Source organism: Centrocercus urophasianus, unplaced genomic scaffold, assembly GCF_019232065.1.
Source record: "Centrocercus urophasianus isolate 14NV4802_14NV808 unplaced genomic scaffold, USGS_Curo_1.0 seq_310, whole genome shotgun sequence".
Lineage (NCBI taxonomy): Eukaryota > Metazoa > Chordata > Aves > Galliformes > Phasianidae > Centrocercus > Centrocercus urophasianus.
Window position 1 is genome coordinate 24,362 of NW_024884879.1, and position 12,633 is coordinate 36,994.

A 12,633-nucleotide genomic window follows, 5' to 3' on the forward strand; every position below is an offset into this window, starting at 1 on the left:
GCATATACCTGACTGTTGGAACCACACAGGTTTTATTAAACAGACTCACATTGGGCTCAGAGAGGGCAGTTCTATCCTGAACTGAACAAGGGCTGCTGGAACTGAGTGCAGATGTGTGCAAACAGGCTCACACAGACCTGGCGTGTGTCTGATGCTCCAGCAGTGACTGATGTTGCTTGTGCACAGGGTCATCTGTTAACCCAGGAGGAATCTGCTTAGATGTGTTTTGCCAAGAAATGGGGGGTTTTCTCGCGTTTTTGAGAGCAGCATCTGATCTCAGCTAGAGGGAAGGTGTAGCAGCAGCTCAGCATGCATGTTACTGTAGCTCAGGCACTGTCAGCTGTGCATTTCACCCATCCCTCAAAGTGTAACTGTGTGTTTCCGTTTGTCAGCTCGTATTGATAGCAAAGACAAGGAAGGGGCTGAAACTGATGAAAAGAAACCGAAGGTAAGCAAAGGAGGAGAACCAGAGGTGATCCCCACCTGCCCACGTGGGCTGTGCTCATTCCTGACTCCTGCTTTAGGAGTCCTTTGCCATTACCCTCCATTCTTCAGCCTTGTTTTTTGTTTTCCTCTCCCCGTGCCCTGGTTTGGATGGTGCAATCAAATCTAGAATGCAGATGGTGGCTTTGTATGGGTGGTTCTATGTGATATTCTCAGTCAGAAAGCAGAAGAGTGGCTTTGTTGGGACAAACTGGTGCAGAAGCAAACTCCAGGCTGTCGTTGGGTGTCTCACAGCTCTGCTGGTGGAGCCTTAGGATGCCAGCAGTGTCCCAGGGCCCACAGCCCTCACCCAACTCTGTGCTGCAGAGGGCAGAACCTCTCCACTGCCTTTTTCAAGTCTGCTTCCACATTGCACCCTCTAATCCTATGTGATGTTGGTTATCCCTTTTGTTCCCCTCCCATACTGATTTTGGTTTTGTTGTTCCAATTTTATTTTCTTTCCATGTGTAAGAAATCCTCACCTTCCACTGCCAAACCCCCAAGCGATAGAGCCTCCATCCCTCCCCACCGACACACCTCCTCTAGCACAGCCCCTCCGAAATCTCCCTCCAGCCCTGCATCCACCTCTAAACGAGTCACACCCCGACCTGCCAGTACAGGAATGCATGAAACAAAGGCCAAGGTAAGGAAATGGGATGTGAGAGAGGCAAAGCTGCCTTGGAGAACAGCATAAGGCAGTGCTGGCAGCGTGTCACTCAGAGAGGGGGGTCACAGAATGATAGCATGGCCTGGATTGCAAAGGACCACAATGATCATCCAGTTCCAACCCCCTGCTGTGTGCAGGTCACCAACCAGCAGCCCAGGCTGCCCAGAGCCGCATCCAGCCTGGCCTTGAACGCCTGCAGGGATGGGGCATCCACAGTGCTGTGGGATGTGCTTCTCTGCACGGCAGTTTTTGGAGCGGCTGTGTCAGTCTCACGGCCCCTTGTTCTGCAGTTTAGAGCATCTCACGTGCTGCAGGGGTTACCTGGTCTCTCTGAAACGTTTCTGGGTCCCTTTGTGTTCTTTCATGCACTTTGCTCTGCAGCTTTAAGCTGCATTTTATGGGTGTGTAGAACACGGCAGCTGCATTGGTTGTGTGCAGAGCTGCGTCTGCCAGGTGGATGTGAAAATCACTCACTTCTGTGGCTCGTTCTGCTGGGGGGGTTTCCCTCGGTGGCGCTCAGTCACACAGACACAGCTGTGCTGAGGGAGAGAGCAGAGGCTGCAGCTCTGGATAAGAGGATGCAGTTTGGCTGTGATGGTTCCCTGCAGCCCTGGGACCCATCAGCTCTTAAGATCCCCGCTGCACGTTTTCAGCTTTGTGACACAGAGCAGCATCAGAGCACAGCTTGAAAGCAGACGCGTTGGTTTATAGACCTGGGAGGGCTTTTCTGCAGGATCCCCAGGCAGTAGATGGCACGCTGCTGTTTACACACCCTTGCAGATGCTGTATGGGTGCATACGGGGGGGAGGACAAAGGAAATGTCTGTGTTTGGGGTCTGGCTCTGCCTCGTGGATGGAGCCTCTGTTGTGCAATCAAAGAGCGGGTTTATTTCCCATCGGGACAGCAAAACAAGAGGGGGAAAAAAAAAAAGGGAAAGAAATGGAACCTTTTGCTTTTGTGTCCCTGCAGGGCCAGGAGATGAGGGGTGGCACCAAGCCGGCCACGCCGCGCTCTGCAGCCGGGCAGGCACAGAGGAACTCCAGCAACGCCACCCGCATCCCAGCCAAAACCCCCACGGCCCCCAAGACCCCTCCTGGCTCTGGTAAGTGTGGGGCTGTGCCTCCGTGCAGGGCTGTGGGGCAGGGAGCTTTGCACCGTCAGGGTGGTGCTGCTGCTTTATGTGCTCTGTTGGTAACACAGCAGGGAGGAGGTGGCGCTCGCTTCGTCCCGCTGGGATTTCCTCCAATTTGGAAGATTTAACCAGCTTCATTTCTTTTTGTTTTAATCCATCTCTGCCTTTTCTCTTGACGATGTTTCCCAAAGACCTGGGGGTGCGAGGATCCATTCTTCGATTGCAGGAATGGAGATTATAGCCCGTAATTCCCAGGAGCAAAGCCCAGGAAGCGCCCAGCGTTGGGGATTTCCATTTCAGCGGTGCATTTTCTGAATATGTGCATTTTTTCATACTTATCAGAGCTGCGTTAAAACCTTCCATCAATGAAGTTTCCGTCCTTATTAAGCACCTCTCTCATTCATTAAACAGGCAGGAAGGAGCAGAAAAAGCCACCCCCTGCAGCAGCGAAGTCTGAGAAAGGTGATGTTTAAGGATCTTCTTTTATTTGTTAAGGTGGGGACAGTTCTGAGCTGCTCAGTGATCTGAGCTTTATTTAATTATGCAAAACAACGCGGTGAAAACGCTTCCAAACCCCGAAGAGGAGAGCGGGTTCCTCTCAGTGCCTTTTGTTTGTAGTTTTTCATGCGTGCTGATGTCGGGCTGGGGCACCTTAGCAGTCATCCAGACAATAAAGAACTCCTTTCTTTGGAGCTGCTGGGAGGCTGCTTTCGACCTCAGCTTTGGCTCCAGGATCTGATGGGTGTCTGTCCCATCCTGGCGGGAGCTGACGGGGGGCTGTGGGAGCTGCAGGCCACCCCCAGCAGGCAGGCAGGTCTGCGTGCCTTGCGCTCGCCCTGCGCTCACCTCGCTGCGTCTGCCTGCCTTCTCCAGGTGAGCAGCCCAAGTCTGGAGACAGAAGCGGTTACAGCAGTCCCGGCTCCCCCGGGACTCCAGGCAGCCGTTCCCGCACTCCTTCTCTGCCCACCCCACCAGCCAGGGAGCCCAAGAAGGTGGCTGTGGTTCGCACGCCTCCCAAATCGCCCGCGTCTGCCAAGAGCCGCGTGCAGCCCTCGGCGGCTCCGATGCCCGACCTGAAAAACGTCAAATCCAAAATCGGCTCCACCGAAAACCTGAAGCACCAACCTGGAGGTGGCAAGGTAAAGCTGGGCTCTGCTCTGTGCGGGGATGGGGGGTGCCGAGGGGCTGAGCCCCGACCCGGAGCGGCAGCACCCAGCTGGGGCTGCAGGCACGGCTCTGGGCAGCTGGGCTTCGGCTGTTGGGCAGCTTGATGTCCAGTGTTGGAGGTTTTTCGGGCTGGTTGGCTTTCAGTTGTCCTGAAATTGCCTGGCTTAGTGCAGCTGAACCACGGGGAGGGCTGCTCGTGGCCGTGGGGTGGCCTGGCCTGCAGTGGCTGCTAGGGGTGATGCTGCCTCGTGGTGTCCTGTTAGGGAGAGCTTTAGAGGGAGAGTTGGGACCTGCAGCCCTAAGGAGTCCCAGGATCAGGGCTGTGTTTCTGAATGCTGCTGTGTGATCTGGAGCAGTCACTTCTGTGAGAGGATGGCGGCCTCCTGCAGGGACCCCAGGCAACCCCTGCGGAGGGAATTGCAGCCTCGTGGCAGGGCAGAGAGCTTTGGGCATGCTGGGCTGTTCTCAAAACACAACCAGTGCAAGGACTGGGATCCTGCTGGGGTCCTCCTGCTGCTACCAGCTCTGAGGTGACCCCAGTCCTGCTGGGACTGAGCTGGATCTGCTGGTGTTGCAAGTAGATTCAGTTTTGAAACTGATGAGAGAAGCAGTGCAGAAGCTGAGCAGGTTAGGGTTTCGGGATCCACTTTGGCTGGTGGGGTTTTGCATTGCATTCTGCAGCCAGCTGCGGTTGCTGCGGTGGAGCAGCGTGGCACAGCCACATCTGGTGGCAGTGTCAGTTTGAGGACCACCAGTGCTTTTCTGAGAGGGCAGCAAAGAGAGCTGTGTGCTTTGAGTGCTTGGGAAATAGGGCGTCGTGGTGGATTTTGCAAGCTCTGCAGAGGAGAATTCTGCAAAGAGAGCCTGAGCTGGGTGAAGAGTGGTGCATCCCCACTGCTCCAGAGCAGCAGAATGCAGCCACACAGCTGCAGCAGTGCAGTGCTCTGTGCCTCTGTGCTGTGTGGATGCGTCCTGAGGCTTTTATGGGATGCCCCTCGCTGCACGGCAGGAGGCCTGAGGGCAGCTGGTGGCTGTCACACAGATATTGAGTGACAGAGCTGCGCGTGTGGCAGTGAGCACAGCTGGGCTCACTGTGTGTGTGCTTGCCTGCCCAGCAGAGCATCGCTGCCTCGTCTGCAGCCATCGTGCAACAGAGCCGTGAGAAACCTCCACGCGTGGTGCATGCTGCTGTGTGCAAGCCGCTGGCTCTGAGCGTGACTTCGGTGTGGGGAAGGCTTTGGGGTGGCTTCTTTTCACCACCCTCAGCTGCACTGGTGCTTTTCCATTTCTCTCTGCACGTCTGGTTTGTGCTGCACTGCAAAGGGCTGCTCCTCGCCAGCAGCTCTGCGCTGTCTGAGCGCCGCTCTGGTTGTTGGTTCGCTGCCTTCGCGAAACCCAGACAGGCCAAACCGTGCCCTGATTTGCAGAATTAATTGCTGTGAACTTGAAAAGCAATGCTGGAGGGCTGTGGCAGCTGTGATGCTCCTGGTGCTGGAGAGCCGTGGTGCAGCAAGCTCTGCTGGCAGCAGCGGGCAGCGCTTGCTGAAATGGGAAGGGTGGGTGCCCAGGGTGCCACCTCACCACGGTGGGGATCTGGTCATGCAGAGGCTGCGGGTGCAGCGCCCTCCTGCAGGATGCTGTGCCTCCTTCCCTCTGGGGAGCGTTGTGCTTCTGGTGGCGTTTCTTCAGAGGGAGCTGAGGCACTGTGTGCCCCTGCTGGTGTTTGCCTTTGGTTCAGGTCTTCATTCAATCCGGTCCACGCAGGGGAGGGAGCAGGCGCTGCGTTCAGCCGTGGGATAGTGCATGGAGTGGTTCAGCAGAGCTGCCCTTGCAGCGGGTTCTTGCAGACGGGCTTTGGGGTGGGAGTGAAGTTAGCATGGCACGTGGCTCCAGGATTACAGCATCTCTCCCTCTGGAGGTGGTGTGAGCAGTGCAGGCCGGCAGCCGCCCCAGGGCTCGGTTGGGGCTGTGCTTCCATCCCACCTGCACACGGGTTACGAAAACTGCAGTCCTGGCACTGCATCCCGGGCAGAACGGCTCCTTCCCTCTGCATCTGCAGAAGGAGTTGGAGCCCAACCCCACGCTGAGCTCCTCGTGCTGGGCACACCGCCGCTCTGCTGCAGCCCGTGGCTTCACTTGGAGCTGCTGGACCCCGAGGCCGGGCAGAGCTGTGTGTGCTGGCACAGAGCTGAGCAGGGGGGGTCTCTCGGCCCCATCCTTCCTCCCAGCCCACCCCGGTGGTGCAGCTCTGCAGGTGCTGTCTCAGAGCAGCAGTGCTTTCCAGCATGTCTGCTGTCCCCCCTTCTGTTCAGTGGAAGCAGACGGGCAGCTGGCTTCCTTGCTGGTGTTTCTGGCATGGAAACCAGGGCTGCCTTGCTAGGCAGATCTCATCCAGCTCAATCTAGAGCTCACCCACCTCCATCTTCAGCTTCCAACCCTGGAGCAGCAAGCCAGAGGTCCTCCTTTGCTCTTGGCCCTGGCAGGCAGGCTCCTGGCGTTGGTGATATTTCGCATGGTCAAGCTGCAGATGATCATGTTGTTTCTCACACTCTTTTCTGGCTACCAAAGGTGCAGATTATTAATAAGAAGCTGGACTTTAGCAGCGTTCAATCCAAGTGTGGCTCAAAGGATAATATCAAACACATCCCAGGAGGAGGCAGTGTGAGTACCTTCACACTTTCAATGCACTGTAATGGTTCTTAATGATAAGTGGCATGTTGTGTACGCTGAACCACCAATGCTATCTGCAGCTCCCGTGCCGTCAGATAGCAATTGGTGACATGCAATGACTCTTTTCTGGCTACCAAAGGTGCAGATTGTTAATCAGAAGTTGGACTTTAGCAGCGTTCAATCCAGGTGTGGCTCAAAGGATAATATCAAACACATCCCGGGAGGAGGCAGTGTGAGTACCTTCACACTTTGAGCGCGCTGTGATCCCCCCCCGTAGTGGCATGTTGTATAACACCAAGCACCAATGCTATTTGCAGCAGCGCTGCTGTCAGATAGCAATTGGTGACGTGCTGTCGTTTAACCCATTAACCCAGAAGACGTGGGTAGAGGAGCCCTAACGAGTCCTTTTCCGTGCCTGACGTGGGCAGAGCTAACTGAGCCGCTTGCAAACCGTGTCTGTAACAAAACATCTCTTAACCTGAGGCTTTGTGCTGCCTGCGAGGCTCGGGCCCCTGCACACAGTGCAGTCAGTGATAGATGTAAAAGCAAATGCAGCCCTCGTTGCTTACTGTACTGCTGAGGTGCACGTGGCCCTGCACAGCACGTAGAAGCGAGGTTCCTGGCCTTTCCCATCAGGCAAGTATGATCCATGTGAATATCAAGCTTCTCCTCGTGTCCACTGTGTGTGTTGGTGCCCGTGGGGGCTGAGCCTGAAGTGATAGTGAGCAAACGGATTGGAACGTGGGCATTTCCAGCCATTCCCTGACCTGTAACCACGCTCAGCTTCCAGGTGCTGTGCCAGAAACCTGGAGGGGCTCTGCAGGGTTGGTGGATTTTGCACCGTCTGCTCTGGAGGCAGAGTTTGGGTCTGGGAATGGTGGTGGGCAAAGGGAGGAGCATCACTGAGACCCCAAACAGTGCAGCCCTGGGGCTGTGCCCGCTCTGTGTCCATCTGTGGAAGCCTCCTGGTGCCCTCAGATGTTCCCCATGGGTTTCCTCTGTGCTGTTTTTGATCTCTGGATGCCCTCCCTGAGAAACCGAGCATCGCAGAGGGCTCGGCACATAAAGGATGTAAACTGGGTTTGCCACCTTGGTCTTAAATCTGATGTAATTCCACGTTTATTCGCACACCAGAGGAGCTGCTTTGCAGAGGTCAGGCCTCTGTGAGACACGTTCCCTGCTGCTTTTGCCATGTCTTAAACCCAAGCCCAGCCCTGGCTGCGCTGCCTGCTGCGCTGTTAGGCCAGGAGCTGATGTGTGCCACGCATCGTCGTGCTGGCAGCAGAGCTCAGCACACACTGAGCAGGCACTGAAAGCTGCAGCAGGCGAAGAATGCCCTGCATTTTAAGGTAGAGATCATCATCCTTGGGTGCCTTGGGGCTCCTCTGACTGGGGGGCAACAAGAAGCCACTGGGGTGCAATGCAGCTGTGCCTTAATCCTCTGCAGCAGAGTCAGCAGTGACTGCCTGCATAGCCACGCTGCTCCAAGGCAAAGACAGTGACCTGGGGGCAGATAGAGTAACCTGGGAGCAGATACAGAACTTGGGGGCAGATACAGAACTTGGGGGCAGATACAGTGACCTGGGGGCAGATACAGAACTTGGGGGCAGATACAGAACCTGGGGGCAGATACAGAACCTGGGGGCAGATACAGAACCTGGGCTCAGTGCCTTTCTCGTGGCAGTGCTCTGACACAGCGATGCTTTAGGCAGAAGCTGACCTACGCATTGCTGATGCTGAGATGGGATCCCCAGGTCTCTGGCACAGATTTCCCAGGCAAACAACTCTGTGCCTGTTTGCCTTCCTTGGTGAAGCGCTGCTCTGCTCCCCAGCAGGATAACAAAGAGTTCAGTGAGTCTTGTCTGTAAAAAACTGAGCCGGAAGGAGAGCAGGAAGGACTCAGCGATGGGTCTCTTGCTGTGGAAATGGGAGGTCTCTCACAGCCGGGTCCTGCAGCGGGGCACACTGGGGTTAGAAGGGCACAGCTCTGTCCTCCCAGCTCCTGTTTGTGCCTTTGAAGAGCCCGGCTCTCCTCCTGCTCAGTGCATTCCGTGTGACCTCTCCCCATCCCTGTCTTCACGTCTGTCTCTGCCGTGTGCTCTCAGCCCCTGCGGTTGCTGTTCTCCCCGTCCCTCTGTCCCCACTCTCCGTGCGATGTCCTGTCGGTGTGTCTGACCATCAGAGGTGGGGCTGACCCACGCGTTTGACATCCAGCCTTACTGCAGGTCCAGGCTCAGCCCTCGAGCCCTGCAGCGCCTGCTGGCACCGGGCCTTGCTGCACGCGGGCTGTTTCAGCCCCACGCCCCGGGATGCTGCGCTCCCACACCTTTCCCTGGCCGCGGAGCGGAGCTGGGGGGCGATGCTGCGTGCACAGCCCCGCTGCCACCGGTGGCTCTGAGGGTCAGGATGGGCTGCCGGGCACGGGGCCGACGCGAGGTTTGGTGCACGCAGGGCGTTCCAGGCAGCACGGGGCGCTGCTCCCGGCGCTGCAGGGAGGCGATGAAGCTCCAGCCGTGAGGGCCGATGGAGGGGCTGCTCAGCAGGCACACAGAGAGCAGCACCCGCTGCCCTGCAGCTCCCAGGGCTGCCCGGTTCCTGGGGGTGCGAGCCCAATCGCAGGGCTCAGGGTGGGCGGGCACTGGGGATGCAGCCACATTCTGTCCCCTCTGTCCCGGTGTCGCTGCTGTGTGTGCCCTGCTTTGCCCTCCCCGAGGCTCTCAGCCCTCCCTGTTCTCCAGCGTGGTGTAAAACTGCCCGCATCCCCCCTGAGCCCCCGTGCGCCGCCTGCGTTTGTGCGCCTGGGGCTGCGCGTCGGGCTGCAGCAACGCCAGGAGGTGCCCTCGTGCTTCAGTGTGCTCCAACTCCCGCTTAGGTTCCATGCTATGAACTCCCATCGGATCTTTTAGACTTGATGTCTCTTTATTTTTTGACCCTTTGTAGCTCCATGACAGCCTTGTTGTTGTTGTTGTTGTTGTTCTTTTTTCAGAAATGCGTGTTTTTTTGGTCACTCTTGTATCAAAGTTCTGTGCACATTGATCATTTCTGTTCTTTCAGTTTTTGTGGACATAAGCTTTATGTTTTACACCAGAAAAGGTATTTATTTTTTACGTTTTTTTTTCTCTCTGGTATATCTCCTCCTTTCGGATGATGTGTATGCAAATCTTAATTAATTACCACTCCACTTTCTCACTTAAAGCACTTTAAATTTGCCTCTCCTTCCCCCCTCTGCGGAGAGGCGCTCTCATGCATGCTGATGTGATCAGAGAGGCTCCTGCACACGGGCATTAATGACCTCCCATCTCTCATGACCGTTTCATTTATCTCATTAATCCTCCTGGGGTGTGAGCTGCTCCTTTCCCTCCAATCCAGATCAGGTGCCGCCGTGTCGTGCCCCCCCCTCCCCCTCCCCCTTTTCTCTCACCTCCTTCTCCTCTCTCCCACGTGGGCAGGTTCAAATCGTTTACAAGCCGGTGGACCTGAGCCACGTGACGTCCAAATGCGGTTCCCTGGGCAACATCCATCACAAACCAGGTACCAACATCTGCACGGCTGGGATGGGGGGATTTTGGGGTCGGGGGGGGGGGGTTGGGAGGCTCGTGGCAGCGCATCGCTGCAGGGGAGCTGTTTGCTTGGCTCTGACCCCTGCGCTGCTCTCCTCTCGCAGGTGGTGGCCAAGTGGAGGTGAAATCTGAGAAACTGGACTTCAAAGATAAGGTGCAATCTAAAATCGGGTCCTTAGATAACATCAGCCACGTTCCCGGAGGAGGAAATAAAAAGGTAAAGCAGGGCAGGGCTGCTGTCCTGTGTGCGTGTGAGCCTTGGAGGGGGAGCAAGCAAAGAGCCATAGGAGTGGGCTCAGGGAAGGTGCTGCTCACCAGGCTCAGCTTCAGCCTCCTCTCCAGCACCCCTCTGCTCACCAGGCAGCGCTGTGCCCCACTGCTGGCATTGCTGCCCACATCCTGGGGGGGGGGGATGCTTTGTACCCCCGTCCTCCTGAGCTCCCCTGAGGGCTGCACACACCGACCCTGGGCTGTCGGTTGGGGCTGTGAAGCTGCGCTCTGTGCATCTCCAGGCCCTCCTGGATGAGTGTGAATGTGGGCGATGCCCTCTGCTGTGGTTTCCTGCTTTTCCTGCTGTTCTCTGGAGAGGTTTGTGTCTCCAGCTTTCGCTGTACGGGATGCTGCTGTCAGCATCTGCTTTCATGCCATGTGCTGCCAGTGGCGCAGCACAAAGCTGGCGCAAGGGCTGCTCTCCAGTGAAAGTGGAACACTGGGCTGAGCTTTAATTAGAAAGTGGAGCATTGGGCTGAGCTTTAATCAGCATCCATCGCTGCAGGATGCTGAGCTCTGTGCCCCAGCCTCCCCAGCGAAGCTCAGTGGTGTGGGGAGGTGGAAATGGGAATCCAAGGCTGGGTGGCGCCGTGCTGCATCGCCCTGAGTGCCAGCAGGGCTCAGCACGGGGCTGGGGCTGCAGCCTGGGGACGCAACGCACAGGGTTGAATTCCCAAAGGGAAAAGTGCTTCTCCTCTTGCTGCTCTCTCCAAGCACTCTTTTCTCACCGGGAAGGGTCAGCTCTGTTTCAGCTCTTCCCCTGCTCCGGATCGCTGCCTTCCTTACCCTTCTCTCACTGCTCCACGCATCAGACTGCCCTGTGCTTCTCGTCATTTTTATTCTCACAACGCTGGGTTTCCAGATCTTCTTTTTTCTCCCTTATTTTCTATTTCTTTTCCTTACTTTTTTTTTTCTTTTTTTTTAAATCTTCTTCCTGCTGGTTGACGTTGATCGGATCTCGTGGGTTTTTGTTTCGTGTTTTTTGTTTTTTAATTGCTGATGCGTTTTTTGCACCCCGCCGCCTTGGGTTGGGTTTCTTCACCTGTAGAGAGAGAAAGGCAAGGAAGACAAGAGCCGGTGCCAGGCTGCTCGGACCCCGAGCCCAGACCCTGCTGGGCTCCAGGCCCTGGTGCTGGAGCCACCCACCCCCCCGGAGAGGCAGCCCCCAGCCCCACATTCAGCTGGGGAGGGCACCAGTAAGTAGCAAACCCAGTCCGCTTCCTCTCCCCAGCCCTGGAAGCTGGAGGGAAGGGCAGCTGCTGTGCCGCACGGGCGTCCCACCTCCACGACCCCCAGCTGGGGTGCAGGAGCAGCCGTGGTGGTGCCTTGGGATGGAGCTGCAGCATCCCAGGCTTGCTGCCATTCCTACAAACGCGGGGGGCCGAGGCCGAGGCTGCGTGGAGCAGCGCAATGCCGCCTCTCAGCCACCTCCTCCCCGCACAGCCCGGCTGATGCCCGCAGGTAACACAGCCCCTGTGGGACCCCCCCCTCCTCCCCAGCTGACGGCGCTCCGCTCTCGTTGCAGATCGAGACTCATAAGCTGACTTTCCGTGAGAACGCCAAAGCCAAGACCGACCACGGCGCCGAAATCGTCTACAAATCCCCCACCATCTCTGGAGACGCCTCTCCGCGCCGCCTCAGCAACGTCTCCTCCACCGGCAGCATCAACATGGTGGACTCCCCCCAGCTCGCCACGTTAGCCGACGAAGTGTCCGCCTCGCTGGCCAAGCAGGGCTTGTGATGGGGCACAGCATCACCGTGGGAGAGAGAGAGAGAGAGAAGATGAGGGGGGAAAAATACAAACAAAGCAAAAAAAAAAAAACAAAAAGAAAAAAAAAGAAACACGAATAATAATAATCTGGCCTTCTTCCTCTGTTCCTTTTACAGCTGCTTCCCCATCCCCTACTCGGTTAATGATTTAACCTGCTTTTACTGTTCATTCAGCTCTAGCTCCAGGACTTCACAATCAGTGACACTTTGAGGTACAGAACCTCCTCTCCCCCCGTCCCACCCCCCCCCAGCCCGGCAGGGCGGCGGGCAGAGCAGACCCCGGCTCGGCGGAGCCCCACTGCCTTGCCGGGGCCCCCCCCCCGCCTCCCCCCCTTCCATTTGCCTGCTGATTCAGAAGAAACCTTTTGTTTTCACCTCTGAGAGCCGAGATGTTCGAAGCAAACTAAGAACCGCCAGGCATCCCCGGCAGGGCAGCAGGGGGTTCCCCTCCGTGGCTGTGCCCAGCGGATGATTGATCAATTCGAGGCTTTTCCCCCTTTTCCCTCGGCAGCCCCTCGTGTCGTAGAGTAGATTTGTCTGTATATGCTTGGACCGTGCCAGGGTGGTTGTTTTCATAAACGAGCATGTGTTTAATGATGCTGTCAGTGAGTGGTTGGCGCTGCACCGCATGTCGGGGACGGCGCCCGGAGGTGGGCGCAGCGGTAACACCTGGGGGTTGCGATGGCTTTTTGTTGTTTTGTTTTGTTTTTCCTTCCTTTGCAAGGTCAGCTCAGAGCTCACAGAAGCGGCAGCTCCGCGGCTCTGCTGCGCTCGTGTGGTGGCAGCAGGAGGAGGAGGAGGAGGAGGAGAGGAAGGTGCAATGGCGGTGGTGGTGGTGGCCATCCCAGCGCTGAGCGCGGTGCCCTCCTGGGCTGCAGCACCTCATGGCACCCCATAGCACCCCAGGGCACCCT

General features: G+C 56.9%; 1 protein-coding gene across 8 annotated transcripts in view; it reads left to right on the forward strand.

Annotated features, from left to right (window-relative positions):
* The window catches only part of MAPT (microtubule associated protein tau), a 36,187-nt gene extending 23,874 nt beyond the window's left edge, over positions 1–12,313 (forward strand). For 5 of the 8 annotated variants that reach the window (XM_042829594.1, XM_042829593.1, XM_042829595.1 and 2 more), the window contains 9 exons: positions 393–448; positions 956–1,126; positions 2,120–2,252; positions 2,694–2,744; positions 3,156–3,421; positions 6,018–6,110; positions 6,259–6,351; positions 9,569–9,650; positions 9,784–10,991. In XM_042829594.1, coding sequence (XP_042685528.1) covers positions 393–448; positions 956–1,126; positions 2,120–2,252; positions 2,694–2,744; positions 3,156–3,421; positions 6,018–6,110; positions 6,259–6,351; positions 9,569–9,650; positions 9,784–10,205 — 1,367 coding nt within the window. In that variant the 3' untranslated portion in view covers positions 10,206–10,991. Of the gene's footprint in view, positions 1–392; positions 449–955; positions 1,127–2,119; positions 2,253–2,693; positions 2,745–3,155; positions 3,422–6,017; positions 6,111–6,258; positions 6,352–9,568; positions 9,651–9,783; positions 10,992–11,474; positions 11,932–12,101 lie in introns of those variants that run through there. The other 3 variants (XM_042829599.1, XM_042829600.1, XM_042829598.1) reach the window with 3 other exon arrangements.
* Positions 12,314–12,633: the final 320 nt, after the last annotated feature.